The sequence below is a fragment of the Neovison vison genome, chromosome 12, assembly GCF_020171115.1.
Source record: "Neovison vison isolate M4711 chromosome 12, ASM_NN_V1, whole genome shotgun sequence".
Taxonomy (NCBI): Eukaryota; Metazoa; Chordata; class Mammalia; order Carnivora; family Mustelidae; genus Neogale; species Neogale vison.
Genome location: NC_058102.1, coordinates 102,837,474 through 102,860,393, shown reverse-complemented (window position 1 = coordinate 102,860,393; position 22,920 = coordinate 102,837,474). Strand labels below are relative to the sequence as shown.

General features: G+C 50.4%; 1 protein-coding gene across 1 annotated transcript in view; it reads left to right on the top strand.

The window, feature by feature from the left end:
- NTF3 (neurotrophin 3) overlaps positions 1-17,386 on the top strand; it is a 67,290-nt gene extending 49,904 nt beyond the window's left edge. The window contains exon 2 of the mRNA XM_044226854.1: positions 16,327-17,386. Coding sequence (XP_044082789.1) covers positions 16,327-17,121 — 795 coding nt within the window. The 3' untranslated portion in view covers positions 17,122-17,386. The remainder of the gene's footprint in view (positions 1-16,326) is intronic.
- The last annotated feature ends 5,534 nt before the right edge of the window (positions 17,387-22,920 follow it).

Below are 22,920 nucleotides of genomic sequence, written 5' to 3'. Positions count from 1 at the left end.
GTAAAGGAGTAGGTGCAGAACTTGGGCTGATGGCAGGCCCCATCTATCTACCTGGACAGGGGGATGCTCTTGCAGCCCGAGGTAGCGCGGCTTTGGAAATGACCCACTTTGTATAAACTGGAGCATCAAAGATCAGGTGAGCCTAGAGGAAAGTGCAGTGTGCATTTTGTACTGTGGGGGCTGCCCCAGAGTTCACAGACAGCTGAAGGATCTCTGCTTCCTGGGGCATCACGGGCATGTGGTCTGTCCTCTGGACTCTTCAGGACTTTGGAGGTAGAGAGGGTTGTCCTGGAGTAAGAGGGTAGGACCAGGAGTCAGGCAGCAGGGATTCGGGTTCTAGTTTTACCTCCAGCTGTGACAACACCAAGCCTTATCATTCACCTCTATGCCCTAAATTTCTCAGCCTTAAAATAGAAATACCCTCTTTTATCTGTTTTAAAGATTTTATTTATTTGAGAGAGTGCGAGTGAGAGAGAGAGAAAGCGCAGGAGTTGGGAGGGCAGGGACAGTGGGAGAAGGAGAAGCAGACTCTTCACGGAGCAGGGAGCCTGAGGCGGGCTTCGATCCCAGGACCCTGGAATCATGACCTGAGCCAAAGGCAGATGCTTAACCAACTGAGCCGCCCAGGCACCCTCAGAAATAGCCTCTTTTAATTTTCCTAACTCCATCTAGACCAAAAAACCTAAAGGCAGTAGGATGTAAGTTTTACCGTCCTTGGCATAGAGCAGGTGCCTGAGTTATATCCCTTCCTTCCTATAAGAGAGTTGATGTTTCTGTCATGTCCCCAGATGTGTTTCTCTGCTGGGGACCCACGTGTCTATTCTGTAAGGCCCTGAGCCCTGGATCTAGGCCCTGGGCCCACGTGTTTTCTCCACTTGCCCCAGGCTGCATCCATTAGGTCAATGGGGGGCCTCACTTCCTGTCTCAAGGTACTCTCCTTGCTCTCCAGAGTACCTGTAGGGACGAAGCCATTAAATGCAAGTATGCTTTTGAGTAAGAGAGGCTACACGCAGTCCTCAGGCTCCCTGGACCAGTCTGAGGTCTTTAGCCCTTCCAGTGCAACCCTTCCAGAGCAGTGGAAATGCACAAAAACTAGTGCGAAGCCATGCCTTCTATTTTTCAAGAGTCAAGCCCAATCATCCAAAGATACATCAGAAAGGCACAAGGGGTGGTGGGGCGAGGAGGTGTGGTGCATGGGGTAGGGGTGGGTGAGGAGGGACAGAAGGTCTGTTTGTATCCTCATGAGGAGTATTGGAAGTTATGTTGGAAAAATCTCTTCAGCCTTTATTTACCATGGTGGCTAGCCACGGGAGGAGGGGGGAGCTGGGCTGGGAAGAGGAAGACAATAGAATGCTGTGTTGCCTTCTTATAAAAGCACACTCTTAAGCAAATAATGTGGCAAGCTCAGTCAGAGCACTGCTCAATTAGCCCCAGTGCCTAAAGGAGGGTCTCCCTGCAGGGGCGGTGGCAGCTGGCACGGCGGGCTGGGGCAGAGGCACGCAGGAGGCAGACCTGCCAGAATCCTAAATGGGAATTTCCTGGGACGGAACACACGGAGAGCACCAGCGAGACCCAAACCCACGCTGCTTGAGCAGAGGGCCTGAGAGGGGCTGGATGGGCTGTTCTAGGGAGGGGCGGTATGGGGCGCCCACAGATGATGTGACCAGAAAAGTGAGTGCAAACGTTTCATGCACAGAGTGACCGACATATGGAACGTGTTATCGGGAAGGGTTACAGGCTGGAGGAGCTTCTAGAGTTTTTCAGGGGTGGGATGGGGGAGGGGGGAGCCTTCAGAAACTCAAGGAGGTTTCTAAACAAAAGGAATTTGAGAAGGGTTGGAGAAATAATGAGAAATGCAAACTTGACCCAGAGTTTCTCTTTCTATCTCCTGGGCTTCTCCCCTGCCTGTCCTTACATGTTTCTAATTCACAGGGACCGAGCAAGGCCACTGAGCCATGCGCCTTACTCTTTATATGAGCTGAGCTGGCGTGGTGTGTGTGGCGGGGGTGGGGGGGTAAGGAGGAGCCCCAGAGCCGTCTCTCAATCCTCTGTGTGCAAGGGGCCAGAAACAGAGCCCCAGCCCAGAGCCTTGCCTTAGACACCCTGTGGGGGGCACACGGATAGCACTGGAATGATCAGAGCATGATTTATTCTGATCCCCTCACTCTAGAAGAGCAAACTGATGCCCAGAAGGTTCCGGGAAAAAAAAGGCTTGTCCAAGGTCTCACAGTGACTACCAGCTGGGAGGGGCCCCCCATCTTTGGAGTCCTCTTAACCCTTGAGTTTTCTCCCCTTGTCAGCATCCCTCTCCCAGCATGCTGCACACGCACAGTCACACACTCATACACATGCTCACACAGATATTCACATAGGCACACACACACGCACCATACACTCACACGCAGATGTATGGACATACACACCACACACAGATATCCATACAGACACACAGACACACCACATGTGTGCACACACTTACCACTCACACACAGATATCCACACAGACTTGCACACCACACACCCGCACAGACACACTCACAGATATTAACAGACACACATCACGCACACAAATATTTACACAGACATGTACACATAGACACACCACACACGCATACACACAGATGTTCACACATACAGACACACACGTTACACACTCACATGCAGATGCACACAACACACACAGATAGTCACATGGACACACTTTTATACACAGACTCACACACAGACATACACACTCACAGATGTACACAGACATATACACACAGACACACACAGGCATACTCTCACACACACACAAACACCCACACACGCACACACTCTTCCCGGCCTGATTCCCAACAACACATGCATTGGCTGGAATTCCCGCTCTCCCCATCTCTGAAGACCAAGGGTCACTGGCACTGCCCCCACCCACCCACTCTGAGAACGAGCCACAAATGGCCCAAATCTGTGGGCCTCGACAGCATTGCCAGAAGCTCCTTGGGAACCTGAGTGCTCCTGCCATCAGGCTTTCCTACGGTCCCTGATCTCTGGTTACCTGCATCACCAGCTTGATCACTTCTCTGGTGGGTGGGAAGAAAATGGAGCTACGGCGCAGATCTGGGGAATAACGTCAGGGCGGAACGGTTTCTAACATGAATCGAGGTGTGCCCAGCTCTGGGGCTACCGTGGTGATGTCTTAGGAGGGGACATTGACTCCCAGGCCCCCTGGTTTTTCCCTAGTCAGGAAAAAGTGCCCCAGGCCAGGGTCCTTTGAGTCAGCTGAAAAACCCTGTTCAGGAAAACCTTCCCCGCCTCTCTGTGTCTGCCAGCCTCCTTCCCTCTCTCCCTCCCTCCTCTCTTTCACATACACAAGCACACGTGTTCGCGCGCACACACCCTGAAGCCTTGAAGGGTAGAGCGTGGCTTCACACCCCTGCTTTGCCACTTCGCAGTCAGGCCCATGGGGACTGCAGCACCTCAGCTGAAGCACACCCTCCGGTGACTGGCAGCTCCCGGGGACCCCTCCCCTTCACAGCTCCAGCCTCAAGTCGTCAGCAGTGTGCTGGCAGTGGTCCTAGAGGTCCATTTTAGATCTGTCCTCCAGGGATTTACTCAGACGCTTCTGGGCAGATTTCATGAAATGTCATCATTGAAACTAAGAAATGACACATTTAATCTGTATAGTTTTTTCCAGCTCTGAGTGTTTGCTTATTTTCACTATGTAGCAAACCACCCCAAGCTTAATGGCATAGAATGCAACCATTTCACATATCTCATGATTTTGTGGGTCAGGAATTCGGGGACTGCTGGATCTGGTGATTTTTCTGTGCCGTGGGGCCTTACCAGAAGTTATGCGGTAGTATTCAGTTGGCTGATGGGCTGGTCTGGATTATTTGGGTCAGTATTAGTTGTAAGATTAGCGCCTTGGCAGGGTCAGCTAGAAGACCATCAGGGGGTGCCTCTCCAGCATGGTGGCCTTGGAACTGTCACGTGACTCACACGGTAGGTAGCTCAGGTCTCCAACAACAGGTGCAAGATTCATGCCCTCTTAGGGCTGAGCCTTGAAAGTCATCTAGCATGACCTCCACTATACTGGAAGTCATAGGGGCCACCACATAGTGGCTACCCCCATATAAGGGAAGGGCACGTGGACAGCACCTCTAGGCAGGAGTGGCAGCAATGAGAAGCTGTTTTCAAACTAGCAACTTGCTTGTGTGTGATATCTGGCCCAAGTGTATTTTCTGGCTGCACCTTCTTGTAGACTGACCCATTTTTGATATCTAGAGATATCTAGATATCTAGAGAGCCTCTAAACATGCTTAAAGCTCTCCCAAGTTTCTAGCATTCCACATGTGACCAGCTTTCCTCTGAGAGCATGTGCAGCCACACTCAAGGCTTGGAATCCCCCAGAATCATAACAACGGTTGGAATTCAGAGAAGCTCTTCAGAAGCAATGAGGTTTTCCATCATGATGGTCTTGGGGGTGTTGAGGCACAGGGAGACCAAAGGGAGGGAAAAGTCATCAGGGTGAACATGAGGCCATCCAACAAGATGGCAGAATCAGACATGGAAAGGAAAATGCACAAAATCCCAAAGCCCTTGAGGAATGTGGATATCACTGAGGGATGGTGCTGATGTGACACAGATATTTGCACTAGGAAGCAGGGAAGGATTCTGCTTCTATAGGCTACCTCTCTGGCTGGGTTAGGCTATGAGCACTCCAGCCCTCTCAGCCTGTAATGCTGAAGGTGCCATGCTGGCCCGGCTCACCTGGGACCCTTCTGCCTCTTAGGGAAGCCCTATAGGCAGTGAGCCTTGTAGACAGGTTTCCCTCCTGGTGTTCTTAAATATAGTGTCCTGTGTTCCAAATGAGCAGCATGGGGCTGGTCCTCTGGAGAGCTGGCTTCTATTTCTGGCTCTCCCACTAACTTGTTGCTTCATTTGGGGAAGGTCACTTTCCTGCCATAACCTTCCCAGGCTACGAGAATCCGAGTGGATTAGGATATGGGTGACTGACTCCATAGCTTCAGAGAGACGCAGACAAAATGGGGAGGACCAAAAAATGAGACCCGTAATGAGGATCACTTAGTCTGACGAAGGAATGGCTCAAGGTTGACAGAGGATAATAGAAAAATAGAGTATTCCTGCTTGAAGGAGCCTTTAAAACCCTTCAGTTTGAGAGGCACCTGGGTGGCTCCGTCGGTTGAAGCATCCAACCCTTGGTTTGGGCTCAGGTCTTGAGATCAGGCTTGGTCTTGAGATCAAGTTGGGCTCCACGCTCAGTGGGAGTCTGCTTGAGGTCCTCTCCCTCTGTCCCTGCCCCCACTCACTCTCTCAAATGAATAAATAAGCCTGAATTAAATATTCCTTGGTTCAAGAATTCTTTACCTGGGATCTGTGGGCCTCTGGGTGAGGTTTCAGGGAGTCTGCACAGCCTTGAAAGTTTTCTGAAAAGTTTTCTTTTGTGCACACGTGTATGCTGCTTAGGGGAAAGACGCTTTAGCTTCTGTCACATTCTAGATAGTGTCAATGATCCAGAAATGGTTAAAAACCCCTGCTTTATTCCACCAGTGTTATGTAATATGATTCCTAACCGGGAGGGATAAAGCATGCCCAGGTGAGGTGGCATTTGGAAGGCTCAAGTGTGTACTTCCCGTGGTCACGGGGACAGGGGAGGCAGGACTGGTGTGCAGTAGATGGCGACCAGAGCTTCGCTGGGGGTGGGGGGGACAAGGCGGAGCAGTGAAGAACTACCCTGCCCGAAGACCAGCGGCACCCCGTGGAGAAATATCGGGAATTGAGACCCTAAGACGAGCAATGATTCTCCTTTTGCCACAAAACTCATGGGTGACAGAATTGGGTTTTATTCCTAAATCAGAGCAGGAGATGTGTCAGGAGTCCATGTTATTTCATTTCTCCTTGCCAACTGCCGATATACTACAAAGAAAACCAAAGAATCAGATATCTGCCTCACCTTCAAAATACCCAGCAATTTTTAAATAAAAAGAACCCCTGGGTTTTTGGTCTTCTTCACCATCAACTAAGGAGGGAGGAAAGAAGCATTTTACCTCTTGGGAAGCTGGGGGTACATCAAGGAGCCTGACAGCCCTAAGCAGTGTAGGTTTGTCTTTCAGCCACTGCAAATTGGTGAAGGCTTAGACTGTGAAACGTACTCTTGACACTTCAGAGCCTCTGTCCTGCATGTCCCTTTCTCTAAAAAGGGAAGAAGCATTAATATAGCAGCATGGCGCTCACTGCCTAGTTCACTGCAAGCAAGTGGCAGGTCACTTAGATTCTTCGGAATGAACTTGGAGGTGTGAGGCAGTGTTGGCTAGAAGTAAGGCCCGTGGGGTCGTCCAGACAGGTTGAGACCCTGGCTCTACCCCTCCGTTGATGTGTGATTTCAGACAACACGCCTTAATCCCTCTGAGCCTCAGTTTCCTCGACTGAGGAGTGGGGATAATAATCGTATCCGTGAGGATTAATTGAGATAATCCGTGTAAAGCGTCCCACAAAGTCCTTAGCATATGGCGCGGCTCAGTAAATGCTAGCTAGCCGTTATTACAAGCTATTATTATGACTGTGTCTGTGATTAAAGACAGCTTTGGGCTCGGAGTGTTGGTGCCAAAATTGCTTTCGGAGGACAAGCTCTGGGTTGGTTTTCTGTCTCGCCCAGCTGCCCAGAAAGAGAGCCGTAGACTGTTTGGGGGAGCGGAGTCATAATGTTTATGAAGTGCCTACTGCACACTCCGGTTTGGGTGGAAGATTGATTTTCTTCCTGCGTGCACATCCCAGCATCACTTCACAAGCGGGCGAGAAGAGGCTCAGGAAATCACACAGACATCTCTCCTGCCTCGGTTTCCTGGTCTGTCAGGGTGTTCAGATGAATGACGGTGGCCAGGGTGAGCAGGGGGGAGAGATGCCCAGAAGAGTAGAAGGAAGCCGTGGCTCCTGGAGTCTCCAGACCTTACGGTTTCCTGGAGAGGTGGTTCAGACCGAAGAAAGCCCAGACCATTTGCCAATCCCTCATCCTCATGAAAGGAGGTTGGCTGTGGGGCCAGCGGGAAGCCTGAGGGGGAGACAGAGGCTGTATTTGACACAGGCCCGATCGCCAAGCCTGGAGGAGAAAGGCTGCCATCTGACCACACCGCAGCCAAGTCTTCATGGGGCCAAACCATTATGGTTTGGGTTGATCCTGTTCTCCTGCCGCTGCTCTGGTTGATGCACAGGGGTTTGGGTGTTGCCAAGGCAGCTGCGGTCTTGGTTTGGAAGAGGCATCCAGAGCGTGGATGGAAGTCGTGCTTCGGGATTTCCCTGAGCTTCCAGCTCTCAAGGTGAAGCCAACTTCTTTTCCTGCCATTTTGAGACCCATTCTTGGCTGGGTGGACAAAATAAATAGCTTATCATCATCGTCGTCATCATTACTTATTATATTTATTAAAGAGCAATTACTCAGCAGCCCCTACCTTGTAATAATACTAACTTAAAGCTGTAAAGAGCTCTGCAGGTAGTGCTGATGTCCAACTCATGAACCCAACCCCAACATGAGGCACAAATGTAAAGCAAAAGGTTAACTTGGACAGCTATTCTCTGATGCTAGGATTTTCATGTCAGCTGTACCCCTCAGCTGTCTATACAATGGAAGTAAGCTTCTCTTGTGTGTTTTCACACTCGGAAAACAGGGTCTCCCCCAATGCAGAAAACAAAACCAAAATCAAAATGTTTTAGGATATTTCATGATGCAATAATTTAGAAATAGCCTGGCTATAATGTCTTGGGGACTACAATGTGTGTGTGTGTGTGTGTGTGCACGCATTGGTGCCCCCATGTGTGCACGTGTGCATGTACACACACACACAAGCCCATGCATGCACTTTTATGCACAGTGGAGGATGAGTGTTAGGGCCCAGAACAAAGAAAACTAAATGTAACAATACATTATGGCCGGTAGATGATTGACTCAGATTTTCTCTGCAGAACCTTCCTTGTCCAGCCTCTGGCCATGAAAGGAGAGTTTAGTATGCAAAGGATAAAGTAAATCTGGATTTCCTGGGGCTTGTGTTGGCATACGAAGCTCTTTTCAGATCTCTTTGCCAAGACAGGGCCACGCCAGAGGCTTCCGTGGCCTGGGGAACAACTGTGCTACCTTGCTCTTGGAGCTGCTGAGGCACACTGTTTTGACGTATGCCATACCTTCCGTCTTTCACTGCCTTGGGGCCAGAGTGGAGGCTAAGCTTTGAACAATGTAAAATTCCTCTTCCAACAGCTGCACAAAGCAAACTCACAGCTCTCAACTTCCATCTCAGGGCATCGAGCTTGGTTTTTGAATACGGCCTCCTTGTCCATTCTGGAATCTGCCTTCCTCATTTTTGGGCTCCCAAGAGGGACCAGTTTCAGAAATTCCTTCCTGAGGGAGGTGAGGAAACCTTCTGAGGTGCTCTGATTTGTTTCATTTCGTTCTAGAATAGGCCTTCCCTGTTGACTGTGTGTCTCGTTCCCCCTGGGAAGCCAGCAGCCCCTGAAAGTTGAGGACCTTGTCCTATCCAAGATCTTGGGCCAATTTTTTGTTAAGTATTTTAACAAGAGGAACAGGAGAGCAGTCCATCTCCCTGCCTCTGCTCTCTCTGGTTTGGACTGTGCAGGTGCGGTCTCCGCCCGGGGATCAGAGCTCTGGAATGAGGTGTCACCAAGTGAAGCACGGAGGGGAGGCTCTTCCTCTAATCGCTGCTCACTTCCGGTCCGGGGGAACGCAGAACATGCTGGTCGGCATCTTCTGGGCATAGCCATCCACTTGCTCTCCAGTCCTGGCTGTTTCTTGACCTCTCTGAAGCTCAACTTATGTAGTTTTCTGCTTTGTAAGACAGGGAACCTAAGAGTTGCCTCCACTCCAAAGGCGTGCTCAGAGTGAATGAGGTGGGATTTAGGAAAGACCGTAGGGCTATAGGGGAAGAAGCCGGGGCCATGGAAACCCACACTGCCCTTGTCATGTGAGTTCATTTCTCATTTACTCCTTGTAGCCCTTCCAAGTCGCTCTTTCCCTTCATCCCTTTACAAGCATTTCCCTCCCTTGTTGGTTTTGGATTCATCTTGCCCCCAGTGAGTTAACCTACGTGTTTCCAGTTTGAATCTCATCGTGCTATTTCCAGGCTGCCAACCCCCACGGGTGCTGGGGAATAATTGGTCTGTCCTCGCCGGTGTTTGTAGCACCTTCCCTTTGAGCATCATCTGTGCATTTTAATTAATCTGCCACTTTTTCCTCTCTCCTGCTTCCGGATCATTAATAAAGAGATTAACCAAAACCAGACCAATCCCCAGTGGAGGCTCTGCTGGGATATCTCTCTCCCGGCGACCAGCCTTGTCATGGGTCAGAACATCTTCATATGGCCCCACTGACTAATTTTCAGGCCTCAGGACCTGGGTTCAGAACAAAGCCAATTTGAATTAATTTTTCAATTAAGATATGGGGAACACGCTTAGCCAGTCTTCTGTATGGCCTGAGTTCAATATTTCCACCACATTCCTTTCCTTTTTGTCATTCTACTTTAAATCTATCGCTTTCCCACCTCTCCCCCTTTCCCGTCCCTGAATAAGATATTAGGGTTATCTGGCAGGATGTAGTCTTTTGAGCCCTTGACATTAGTCAGTGACCATGTCATAGCTGCAGGAATTCTCCAAAGAATTAGGCCCTCTGGATACAGCTGGACAGTGTCCTTGTTAACCCAGCCAGAGAAATGCATTTGCCTCCAGATATGGCCGCACCAGAAATAATGAAATCTCTTGAATTTGCATATTAAAAACTTGGCACATTAAAAAGTGCTTCCCTTTCATCTCGTGCCTCCTCCCTAAGGACAGCTAGAGCTAGCCCCTATGCCTTATTTGTAAGTCACCCTGATTTCCAGCGCTGGCGCCAACGCCAAGCCTTGATATGGGGCATCTGGTGCTCCGTCCACTACAACACATGACCTCTGCAAGGACGGGTGACCTGCAGAGGAACGGGGCCAAAGGGGGACAGGAGTTTGTTTACTTCCATGGCAAACACTCTCACAGGGAATACGGGCAGGAAGAAACAGAAGTGGTGGCCTCAAACCCTAGAAGCTCTGCCCAGAGCTGGGGATTCCTGGGGGAGGTGCTCAAACTCCCTGGTTCCAGCCTCAGAACTTGAACTTTGTCTGGAAATAAACTCTTTGGAATGTTCCAGAGCAGGGACAGACAGACCTCATAGCATAGTCCATAAGGGCATCAATTCCCGAGCCAAACTGATCAAATCCTGACTCTGCTGCTTGTTAGCTAGTTAGTAACCGTCTCCTGCCTCAGTCTCCCCATCTGAAATGGGAAATGTTAGTACCTACCGAGATTAGAGATTTAATGTATGTCGGTCCCTGGCTGATGTTCCCACTCCAACCAGGCTAAACCTTCATTCCACAAGTGGAGCAAGCAAAGGCTCCAGATCCACGATCAGAAGGAGACACATGTGCTGGGAAGCTAGTCGTGGAGAGGTAAATTAGAACTCAAAGGAGAGCACCCCAGGTGTTCATGTGTGACAGGACAGACAAGGGTGGCTGTGGGCCAGGTCCTTCCCACCTCACTCCCCACCCAGCTTTCTTTTCCATTTCAGCCGCTTTGCCCAAAAACCCAGTGTGTGTGTGTGTGTGTGTGTGTGTGTGTGTGTGTGTGTGTGTGTGTTGTAAACTGAGCCAGAAAGGAGAAATCAGAAATTGCTCTCTTTTGAGTATTTTGAGGGATGGTGAAACCTTGTAGGAATGTTGCTCCAGGGACTGAGAAAACACCATATGTGGGAAAGCATTTCTAAGTGAGGAAAATAGCATCTGCTAGTTGGTCAGGATCTTGGAAAACTCTGAGCAGGGGAAATGGGCACTGGGGAGAGTGTAGGAAGGGGGTTTTACTGAGGTCTTTAACAGGTCTTTTTCCAATTATAGCCAAGAAGAGCTTGGGGACCATGGCCTACTTCAGAGCCAGGCCTTGTATTTTGTTTGGGAAAAAGAAAGCAGGGTTGAGTGGCTTCCAGACCAGGCTTGGCAGAAGCCCGTGTGGGATCTCGGGCCAGTGAGCAGTGTCTTGGGCAAGTCTCGATTGTGGTAGGCACTCAGTCACCAAGCAGACCTTGAGACTCTGCAATGGACCAGCTCCGTGCTAAGCAGAGGGCACTTGTGGATGAAGAAGGCTTGGCCCCCCCAGCCAAGAGAAGATATAAGGCCAATGATAACACAACAGAATGCTTGGATGGGGTCCTTATTAATAGCGACCAAAAGAGAAGGAGCATAGAGGTCCTTCTAAATTGAAAAATTCACCGATGTGCCTTGCCTGGGTCATGGCAGTCAAACCAGAGCTGCCTTCCTTTCTTCTCTCCCCACTCAAGGGAACTAGCCTTCTGGAGAAAACCCATCCCAGAAGATGGGGAGGAAGTTGCAGGCTTTGGTGACCAGAAGGACCCGGAGATCAGATCTAGGTTCTCGCCCCCGGCTATATTCAGAAGCCCCACTTCACAATTTCCCATGCATGTTTGCTTTTGCGATTTTCCTCTTCTTTGTGCTTCCAATAGGCAATAATCTTTTCTTCTCCCACAACTCATGTAGCTGGCCTGAGATCCAAGCACTTGCTAGCAGTGGCATTTGGGAGAATGCTCTGTGTCGGAGCAGATTGCTGTGGGCTGTATGCAGAAAAGGAATTCCTGACTCCCGTTGCTTGGTACCTCGTACGTGAGCGTGGAGGACAGGTGTACAGCGACTCTGCAGCCACAGAGAACTCAAATTCACATTCAACAAATATTCCCAGGGTACCACTCCATGCCAGAGACTGTGCTGGGAGCTCTCACATAGATTTCATCGTTACCCGCCATGATAATGTTGCTTTTGCACAAGCCACGTTTATTCACTGAGCTTTAGAACCAGGTGTCCTCTGTCATTCTCTGCCGTTACTGAGGAGACTAATCTCAGATGACTCCCTCCATCGCCACCCTGGGCCTCAGTTTTCTTACTTATAAAATGAGGGGTTTACACGGGGTCCTTTCCAGCTTCAGACATCTGTGTTTTGGAGAGGTCAGGTAGCACCATTCCTGGGCTTGCTCACTGTGAAAAAACTACAAGCAGATCATCAAGGGGATAGCCATAGGCCCTCCTGCTGGGGTTTAATGCAGCCTTACAAGTGGGTTAGAAACCCTTACCAGTCTGCACTTGATTTATTCCCCTAACTTATTCTTAAGTATCATGGTAAGGTTTTGGATTCAATGGTAAGAAACAGCAGAGCTCCAGAAATAAGTAGAGCCAATGCTAAGAGGCATTTGGAAATGTTCTTACATTATTAATTTTTCGTGTGTGTCTCACCCCCACCCACGGTGGTGGCCTGACTTCCTTGTGTTGAGTTTCTGTGCTTGGGACCCGAGAGGAGCTGAGTTGTCTAAAAGAGTCGGGAGACCTGGGTCCTAATCCACACAATGCCTTGGGCTCCCGGAGGCAGGGCACAGTAAGGTGGGGTAGTAGGAGCCGTCCATGCAGGGACAGCATTGAGTATTGTCCGGACAGAAGCTAAAAACGGTAATAAAATCAACTACAAGTCATTCTGCTTTTTAGCATCAGCATACCTTGGCAATTTGGGGCCATTTCCATGATACAATGTTTCTGCCTGACAATCCTGACTTCTCCCACTGCCCCATTTAGTTCCCACATTTCCTTTTTTTTTTTTTTTTTTTTTAAGATTTTTTATTTATTTGAGAGAAAGAAAGCATAAGTGGGGTGAGTGGCAGAGGGAAAAGCAGGCTCCCCGCTGAGCAGGGAGCCCAATGCCAGGCTCGATCCCAGAACCCTGGGATGACGACCTGAGCCAAAGGCAGACACTTACCCGACTGATACACCCTGGCGCCCCTCATTCCCACAGTTCCTGGTTGCCATACCCAGAGGAGGAAAGCAGGTAGTCACGAGAGACTTTTCAATTTGTGCATCCCCAGTGGGCTCTCCTTGCCCCCCAGACTGCTGCTGAAGTTATGGCTTCTGCCCACAACTCCGAATGTGTCCCCTCCCATGAAACGCTCATTGGGCTTTGCCCATCCCTCCCAACCCAAAATGAATTTCTGCTCTTACCTTCATACAACTTCACCAAAACGGAACATTCTAACTCCTGCAGCCAGGGCTGGCTTCATGGGTGTGCCACCAGTGCCTGTCGTCCAAGGCCCTGCACCCCGGAAGGGGACCCCACACTCAGGGTTTAATGCCCTGTGATGGTCATTTGGAAATTCTTAAGAATTTTATCTTCAAATGTGTTTTGTAAGTGAGGTCTGGTGGGACAATGGAGCATGTACATGGGGGGCTTGGAGAGTTGGCTGAAAGGCAGTCACCCCTCCTGCCACCACCCTGCCTCTAAATTGTCTCCTCACGAGGCCCTCCAAATCAGGTCACTCTTCTGCCTTCAGCCCCCCTCCCTTCCGTCCTTACCTCTTTACACCCAGACCTCCACCTCCACTGTGTGTTCAACGTGTGTTCACCATGTGTTCACCGTGGTGTGGACGCAGGGGGAAGGCACAGGCAGGAAGGGTCTCCTGGCCTTAGAGGAGAGGGAATCTAGTGAGTAGAGCAGGGAGAGCCCTGAGGCTGGTCATACCTGCCACTGCAGCCGATCAGAAATATGCCACAGGAATGCAAAGGAAGTGATGGTTGCCGCATTGGGGGGCTTGTTGCTTTTTAGGGGGCTTCGTAGAAAAGTTCACTTTCCAACCCAGCACTGAAGAATTAGTGTCATTTCAGCAGGAGAGCAGAGGAAAGAGTGCCGGCAGAAGGGAACAGCACGTGCACACGGCTCCTAAAGCTTGTCACGCAGCTTTGGAAGAGCAAATGGGCTGGGGCCCAGGTGTGCACACCCAGCCATAACCTGACACAAAGGGCCACTAGGCCAGGAGGGCAGAGGACCCCTCTACCCTGTGCGTTTCTCTTCCTTCTTCAACCGCCGTTAGGTTTTCATCGTCTGTGCAATGAAGGAGCTGGATTCAATGCTTTCTTTATACAGCTCTTCTACACCTGAAACCCTTTGCTTCCGAGTTCAGGCCCCAGCCATAAAGACTCTCCCCTTTGCATCCCCAGTCCACCGGCCCCATCCGTCTATCTTCCTGTCCGTGCCCCCTTGTCACTCCCTGGCTAGTCAGTACATCGACTCTCATTCTCTCTGGGAGCCCCCCTCTCTGACCGTCTTTGATCTCTTTCCCTATGAGCAGGTACCCTGTCTATTCTTTGCTTACGGTGGCTGGGCTTTGGGAGGATTTAATAAATTGTTTTCTGATAGACTCTTCATCCCAAATTGCTTTATTGCAGCTGTATTCCCTTTGGATAGGGGAGAAAGGGCATGCAATTCTAGTTGCATGCATGCTGTACATTTTGTGTTCAAGGTTCGTTTTGTTGGGCTGCAACATTGAAGGAAATGTCAATTATATGCAGAGTGGGAGGGAGAGTAGTTATCCTGTGGGAACCACTTTCTTAGGATAATGGGATTCTTAGAGCAGTCTCTAGGGGTGGGCAGTGAATCTAGAATCCTTCTCTCAGCTTTGACCTTGAAGGAGTCTGTTGTCCGCAAGAGTGGTTCCCATGGAAGGAAGATGATCCCCTTATCAAAGAGGTGGGCCTAGAGCCAGGAGGAGGAAGTTGGAGCAAAGTGCTCGCAGCATTGCTGGCCTTTGGGGACAAGAGAGCAGTACTTCAGACAAGATGGGGAAAGAGGCTGCATCTGGAAGTCCCGGGAGCAAGTTAGTGTGGGCAAGCTCAGACATGGGTACCTGGTAAGCAGGGTTGCTTCTCTGATTCCTGTGTCTCTCTTGTTTATTTCCCTTCTACGTTCCCCCTGGATTTACTAAAGTCTCTCGGCAAATACCAAAGGTGAACCGAGGGAAGGGCTTTTATTTTCCATGCTTAGGGCCTTAAAGAGGAAACCATGAGGCCCTGGGGGCCAGTGAAGTGATAGCAATGGTAACTAAGGTTTGGCTACCTCATGGGGGTGGTGTGGATCAGAGAGCAGCTGGAGATCGCTCCTGCTGCCAGCCCTCCCAGCCTGAAGAGTCTCTTTCCAGCGCCAACCTTCGGAAGAGCTGGGCTTTGCTCTAGTGAGGGAGAAACCAGCCAGGAAGGTATCTGGAGATCAGCCCTATAATCCCATAAGGACCCAACGGAAACCGCGTGCCGAGGTTCTGCTCTGGCAACAGAAGGAGAGTGCGGACGAGTTCAAGTTCCATTTAAATAAGGAGATAGCAAAATGAAAATGTAACCCCCAAAGGAAACATGTATACAAAGGGGGGAAAAAATGAATCCACAAGGAATCTTGCTGTTCCGGGCAAGTCCAGCCCATTAACCTGAGCTGGCTGTTGCTATGCCTCCAAGTCCTGCAGGTAGTGCTCTGCTGGGGAGGGGGTCTCTGGGAAGCCGTTGGGGGCCCTGGTGAGGCATGTCCTTCGGCGAGCTCAGCCGGGCCCTCTCCCAGAGTACAGGGCAGCCCCCATGTTCATGACCAGGGCGGGGGACCAGCTTCCCCAGACGTGGTCTGGCCAGAGATGAGCCCATGCAGATGTTGCAGTGCACAGGCAGGTGACCCGTCCCCAGCCTCAGGGTATTCCTTCCAGAGACCCAGAAGCTACATCAGGTGTAGGGGAGGGCGGTAGAGCTATGTTCCTTAAGACCATTCGCAAGTCTGTACCTGTTGCTAAAAGAATGCAAATATGCCTTCATAGTTCTCAGGTACAGCTTCACATTTTGCCAAGTTGGAGTGGACTGTGGTCTTCTCGGGCTCAGGTGATATTTAAAGAAGCAGCCGGACAACATCTGCACACAACAGAAGTCTGCAGACAAGCGCAGACCTCAAATGCAGATGCCGTGGGGGGCTTCTGTCTAGGAAAGAGGGGGGAGGCGGAAGTTCTAAGTGTGAGTCTGCTCCTCCCTCTGCTTTGGAGACTCTTGGGGACCCAGGTCCTATGGAAAACCCTAACTTTTCCACACCAAAGACCTCGCCACTCATGTTTTGGGTTTATTTAGTTTAAAAAAAAAAAAAGGATCTTGCCTTCTGTCGGCTCAGGGGCATGAGACACACAATGACATGTGCGCACACGCACCCCCTCTTTCCCTAGCACACAGCCGCCACGCTCCAGGAAAGATTACTGGGGGAGAGGCAGGTGAAATTCTCGGGGGGGGCGAGGTACCATTAGATATCCAAAGGCAGTATTTCCCAAGGAGAGAAATCGACAACCCTGGTCTCCCGACATCACAGAGGAGCCTGGTCGCTCTCGCAGGGTTTCTCAACCCACAGTGACATGGACTGAGCTGCCACAGGCTCCCATTAACCCCTGTGTTTCCTTTTCAGATCTTACAGGTGAACAAGGTGATGTCCATCTTGTTTTATGTGATATTTCTCGCATATCTCCGTGGCATCCAAGGTAACAACATGGATCAAAGGAGTTTGCCCGAAGACTCGCTAAATTCCCTGATAATTAAGCTGATCCAGGCAGATATTCTGAAGAACAAGCTCTCCAAGCAGATGGTGGACATTAAGGAGAATTACCAGAGCACCCTGCCCAAAGCAGAGGCCCCCCGCAAGCCAGAGCAGCGAGAGCCCCCCAGGTCGGAATTCCAGCCCGTGATTGCAACGGACACGGAACTGCTGCGGCAGCAGAGGCGCTACAGCTCGCCCCGGGTCCTGCTGAGCGACAGCACCCCCCTGCAGCCTCCTCCCTTGTATCTCATGGACGATTACGTGGGCAACCCCGTGGCCGCGAACAGAACGTCACGGAGGAAGAGGTACGCGGAGCACAAGAGTCACCGAGGGGAGTACTCCGTATGCGACAGCGAGAGTCTGTGGGTAACCGACAAGTCATCGGCCATCGACATTCGGGGACACCAGGTGACAGTGCTGGGGGAGATCAAAACCGGCAACTCTCCCGTCAAACAATATTTTTATGAGACACGATGTAAAGAAGCCAGGCCCGTCAAAAACGGTTGCAGGGGCATTGACGATAAACACTGGAACTCTCAGTGCAAAACGTCCCAGACCTACGTCCGAGCACTGACGTCAGAAAACAATAAACTTGTGGGCTGGCGATGGATACGGATAGACACCTCCTGTGTGTGTGCCTTGTCGAGAAAAATCGGAAGAACATAAATTGGCATCTCTCCCCATATATAAATTATTACTTTAAATTATATGATATGCATGTAGCATATAAATGTTTATATTGTTTTTATATATTATAAGTTGACCTTTATTTATTAAACTTCAGCAACCCTACAGTATATAAGCTTTTTTCTCAATAAAATCCGTGTGCTTGCCTTCCCTCAGGCCTCTCCCATCTGTTAAACCTTATTTTGTGACCTGGCTCTCGGGAGCCGCTCTGTAAAATCTATGTACACCAGTATTCTGCATTCAGTATTTGTCAAGGCCATGACTGTCGTTTTAGTAAACTTGTTGAAATCAGATGCTGTCAGAGTTGTGTGTAGACACAATGATGCCCACCCCCTTTCTGGTCTACTTTATGTTTGATCAGTTCACTAAATGCCCTGTTGGCATGTCCCCTGGGATGACACACAGTAGCTTTGAGCTCCACGCTTCATTCCTGCCAGCAAGTTCACTGTCAGGGACTTACTCTCCTCTCTTGGCTGTTGCTTTTGCCAGTTAGAACTCTGATTTGCTCCAAGGTTACGGTCCCGGAACAGTAACAACAAACCTGGCAATTTTAGTTTTGGAAGTCTCTTTTCAGCACATTTGTTGTTTTGGGTTTGGGGTTAAGGGTTGGATTGGGCGGGGGGTGGGGGTGGGCTATGGCTTTTGTTTTGCTTTCTGTAAGTGGTTTTGATCCATTTAGGCATATAGGAAAAAATGTTTTAACTATTTGTAACAGAATAATTGTATGGTTACCCAGAGGCCAGCTGAAACGGATCATGAAAAATCTACAGACAGAAGAGAACTTCCTCATTTGAGATCCTCTGGGCACATGGCCTCCTCCCTTCTCTGGGGACTCCTCCCAGAGCTGCATGAGGAATTGGAAAATGCTCGTACTTCGGAGTCAGACCTGGGTTCAAATTCCGGGTCCTCCCTTCCTTGTGACTGGGGGAGAGGCTTTGAAGGCTCTCCAAGCCTAGGGTTCCTAGGGCTGGAAAGTCACTTGGGGATTCTGCTAACTCAAAGAGCTGTCGTGAGGTCTCAGCTAAATTGTCACTGTGGACTTCCTAGCATAGGGGAGGCGTTCGAGATCGATCCTTCTCCCTTCCCTTCCTCTTCTTTCTTAGCTATCGTATTCCTCTGTTATCATTTTTGGTGGGTTCACCATTCTGAGAGTTATAAGTTCAAATGGAAGGAAGGTGATCCTGAGTCCCAGAGGGATCCCTGTGGTGAGGGCCACACCACCCGAGGAGGCAGGCCCAAGGAGGACACAGTGGCTCCTACAAGCCCTACCCCACTGGGAAGCAGACTCTCCCCCTGGTCCTAGAGCCCATACACTCTCATCTCCCATCTTGTCGGAGGCACATGTACCCTGTGTTCTGCCTGGGACTCCTGTTCTGGGTCTTCCCTGAATTCCCCTGCCTTCAGGATCCGAGTGTTCTCTGTCTCAAGCAGCCCACGCCCTGGAGATCTAACCCATGCCTAAGAAAATGTGTGTTCTTTATGTAGCATGAGCCTCTTGAAACAGCCTCCGCCGACTGCCGTGGTTTGGGTTAGGAGCACCATAAGGCAGCACTCGATTCCGGACGCCTCAACTCCAAAGACAGGACAGGAGGAATTTGCCTCGCACCCATTCCTGCGGGACACCTGCAAACACGACCCCCCGTCCTTGCCACAAGCCCGTTGAAGTAGGCATTATCACTCCAGTTTACAGGTGAGGAGACGTGGCTGAGGACTTCCCTCGCCTGTGCTCATTGAACGGCAGGAGGCAGAGCGAAGAGTTACATCCGTGCTTGAAAAAGGACGCAGTCTCGTTTCTTCTTCACTAGTCCCCCTCATCCCCCCTTCTGTGCAACACTTGGCGTGGCAGAATGAACATTACAGTCCTAGGGACATGGAAAGTGTAGTCGCCTGCACAGAAACCTTTTGTGGGTCCTGCTTCAAGAGCGAGAACACAATGTACCCGCTGACACAGGGACGACTGCCTGATGGTCAAGCCCAAGCCCTCTTCTCGGACTAGAATTAATGTTCCTGGTCTGGACTTGCTATTCCAAGCAGGTGTAGGGGTTGTCTAGAGGTCTGGCCTGGGAAGGCACAGTCCCTAAACAACAGGGCAACAAAGTGAGCCTGGGGATGAGATGAAGACCTTCCAGAAAGGAATTCCAGCCTTCAGGCCATTGCGACGGCTCTGCCCTCCCCTCCCCACCCTGTGCTGGGTGGCAGAACAGCAACACATTACCCAGTTCCATGTGAGTAGCTTTCTTAGCAGAAAAGGGCATTCAAGTGTTGCCAAAGTCAACATGTCGGGCTTATGGGCCCGGGGCAGAGCCTTCCTCAAGATTCACAGGAGGCCCCTTTCTGTCTAGTGTGTGCACTTGCCATTGCTTTAGATCCATGATTAAGCTCTTCTCCGCCCTAGAGGAGACTTGGCAGGCTGGAGTCTGGCTCCAGGAGAACGCCACATTTGCCTTCATGTTTCCGTTCTGCCCGGTTTCCTGCTAGAGCTTCAGGACACAGGCAGGTGTGCTGTGGTGTGAAGACCTTCACCAGACAGGAGGAAACAGGCTGCAGCCCTGCTTCTTGCCAGCAGAAGCCCCGTGTCCTCAGACGACTCACCTGTCCTGATGGGGGCTTTCCCGCACCATGAGTTTCTGCTGTGCAGAGGGCCCGTGGCCAGACTAGGCGATCCTCACTTCCTTAATGACGGCTGCCATGGGAAGCCCTGTGGGCCATCGGCGGGGATTCTCTCTGCCCTCCCTTAAGTCTCCCAGCTGCCTCCATCTACAAGCTGTGTGGACTTACGCGTGTGACTTAACCTCTCTGAGCTTTTCTCTCTTAGTCTGTAAAGTGAGGGCAGTGCCACGCCGTCAGAGTGCTTGGCAATGTAATGATCATCCAGTGCTTGGCTCGTAAGTTCCGTTGAGTGTTACCGATGATGGTGGTGATGTGTAGCTATCGGGGGATTTGCACGGATCCTCATTCTGGAATTCTGGTAGAAACTTCCAAACTTCCAGGTGGATTATTCCTGACTGAAGTGTATCCATCACCAAACCCGTGGCATGCAGTCCCCAGGGGAGCGTTTGCCCTGTCCCCCAGCCCCTCTCATCAACAGGCCTTGACTCCTCAGTTGACACACCAGGAAAGGTATGTCTAAGTCTCCTTTACTGTGATTTTCTGACGTGTGTGCGTGTGTCTTTTGTTCCTTCTTGAAAATGCGTGACACAGCCGTGTTCTTGCTACTCTTCATCTCGGTTATGTCCCACAAGGCTTTCTCCAGGTTGATCTTTGGTTCATTTGGCTCTTTGGGTGTCCGTGTGCGCTTTTTGCTTTAGTCAGTCCACTTAAAAACCCTCCACTGAGGCTTGGAGAAACTATCTGCTTTCATTTTACCACCTTTAAACATGCGTTCAGAAATGAAATCTGAGGAGTCAGTTTATGGCTACCTAGAGATCGTTTGGCTTCACCAGGAAGACGCATCCCCCAGACCTCAAACTCAAATGGCTTTGGGTGTGCGAAGCCAATGTCAGGTCCTCGGTTAGGTGTGGCTCTTTCTCCCAGAGCCCAGCTCCGCTCAGCCCCACTGAGGGCACTCTGAAGCAGGGAGAATAGCCAACAGCCTATAGTAGCCCCTCCTCCCACTCCAACCCCACCCCTACCTCCACCCACCAGCTCCACCACCGTCCTCACCCCTGGCCCAAGGTCCTTGAATTGCTTGCTTCCGCAGACCGAGGACAAGCCACTGCCACGGAAGGCTGATTCTCCCACCTGGAACCTTCTTCAGCCTAACCCTGCATCTAAGGAGAGCCGTACTCTTTACACGGGCCTTCTCAAGTTACATTGGGCAAGTGGATGCCTCAAAAGGCCCACATGTTCACCACAGGCTGCAACGCAATCCCCTCTGTGTTGACTGGAGCCCCTGGGTCCTTGTTTGGTTCCAGACGGAGGCTGGCCCAGCTGGGCAGAGCAGAACCACAGAGCAGGTTGGAAGGCCCCTGACAGGCAGTGGGTTTGTCTCCTTCACGGTTGGCCTGTCCTTGGTTACAGCATACGGAAGGCCAAGGAAACAAGCACAGATTTCCCTGTAGCGGGAGCCGGGCGTGTGGAGGAGCAAGGAGGTGGAACGCCATGGCCCAGAAATATTGGAAGCTGTTTCTAGAAGCTGCCTACCACTGCCGAGTCTGGCTGAGTTTACAGAGCTCAGTTAACAGCATTGCCTGTCAATTATGGAAGTCTCGGTGGCAAGAAGACATAAAAGTTCATTGGAAAATTGTGAAATACTTCAGAATTAGATGGTTTTTCACGTGGGGATGTTTGGAGGTGGGTGGGCATGCGCGTGTTTGCACGTGTGTGTGTGTATGTGTGTGTGTGTGTGTGTAGCTGCTTTGATTTCCTAACCACTGATGTATTGCATTTTTTTAAGAAAAGGTAATGCTCAAAAAGAATGCTCCGGAACACAAGTTTAACCTTTAGGAGACGGAGCTGGTAGCCAGCTGGCGAGCATATGGAAAATGAACATTCTTGGGATGAGAAAACAGGCTGATCAGGGTTGAGGATTTACAGACAGAAAAGACATGGGGGAGACTCCACCAGCCAAAACAGAAGGAGCTGGATTCGTGGGCTTCCTGATTTGGTAGGAAAGCCCTGGAAGCTGGTGCTGGGCTTAAGGGGTAGAACGTAAGTCTGTACCAAAGAGTAAATAATAGTAATGGTGATCATTTTCTGGCTGGTCCCTCCATGTAGAGCCCTGTGTGCACCTGGTTTTTGCTTCTTCCTGCAGTTGGGAATGCTGGTTTAAAAGAAAAGAAATGTCGTCCCATGCCCAAGGCTGAGCAGCTGGTAAAGGAAAGGGCCCAGATCGGAGCCCCAGAGGTCTGTGTGGTTTGGAGGCACGATGCTCTTAGCTGGGTGAGTGACACAGTGATGGAGAGGATGCCAAGTGCTTCAGGGAACCTGCTGGCTGGATTGCGATGGGGTAAGGGGAGCGAGGAGGGTGGCAGGCTCATGGCACACAGGGGAGATTGAAGGGCCAGTGCAGCAGAAATGCCCAATGATCGTTCCACCTGAGGGAGCTGCCAGACTGCACAGTGGCTGCGCCTTCCCTCCCCCAGCCCAGCAGCGGGGCAACCACAGTATCAGGGGAGGGGGCCTATGGCTTGTCCCTGAAATGTACAGACCAGCATTGCTGTATAATTTCTCTGGGGCCTTTGCAAGGAGGTAGAAGACAGGAATGTCAAATTTAGATAGAAACTTTCATCCTCCCTTACAAAGCAGAAATCTTTTATTCATTCTATCCTTTTCTTTTGAATTTACGAATGCCTGTAACATGTTGTGCACCTTGTCCAAGCATATGCATTCACACAAGACAGGTCATCTCTCCCAGGAGACGGTGGAGAAAGGCTGGGACGTTAGGAGATAGCAGCTTACAGGAGCCTTCATGATCTCCACACCTTCTCTCTAAGTGCCTCTTCCCAGAGAGCTGGTTCTGTTGTAAAATGACTAATTATCTGCTAGAAATCTATTTCCCATATTGAAGCCACATCCACAGATACAACAGCTATAACTAAATTATCAACAAAGGGGCTATAGGAACCTAGAAAATAAGCCACTAAATGCTGCTTGGGACAGTCAAGTAAGGCTTCATGGAGGAGGTAATTTGTGACAGGGAAGAATGAGAGGAAGGGTATCCCAGACAGAAGAATAGCCTACAAACGCGTGTAAGGGTGAAAGGGTCTGACACACATAGAGGAAAGTAGAAAGTTCAGGGTAACAAGAATTTCATGATTATAGGAAGCTGGAGTGAGC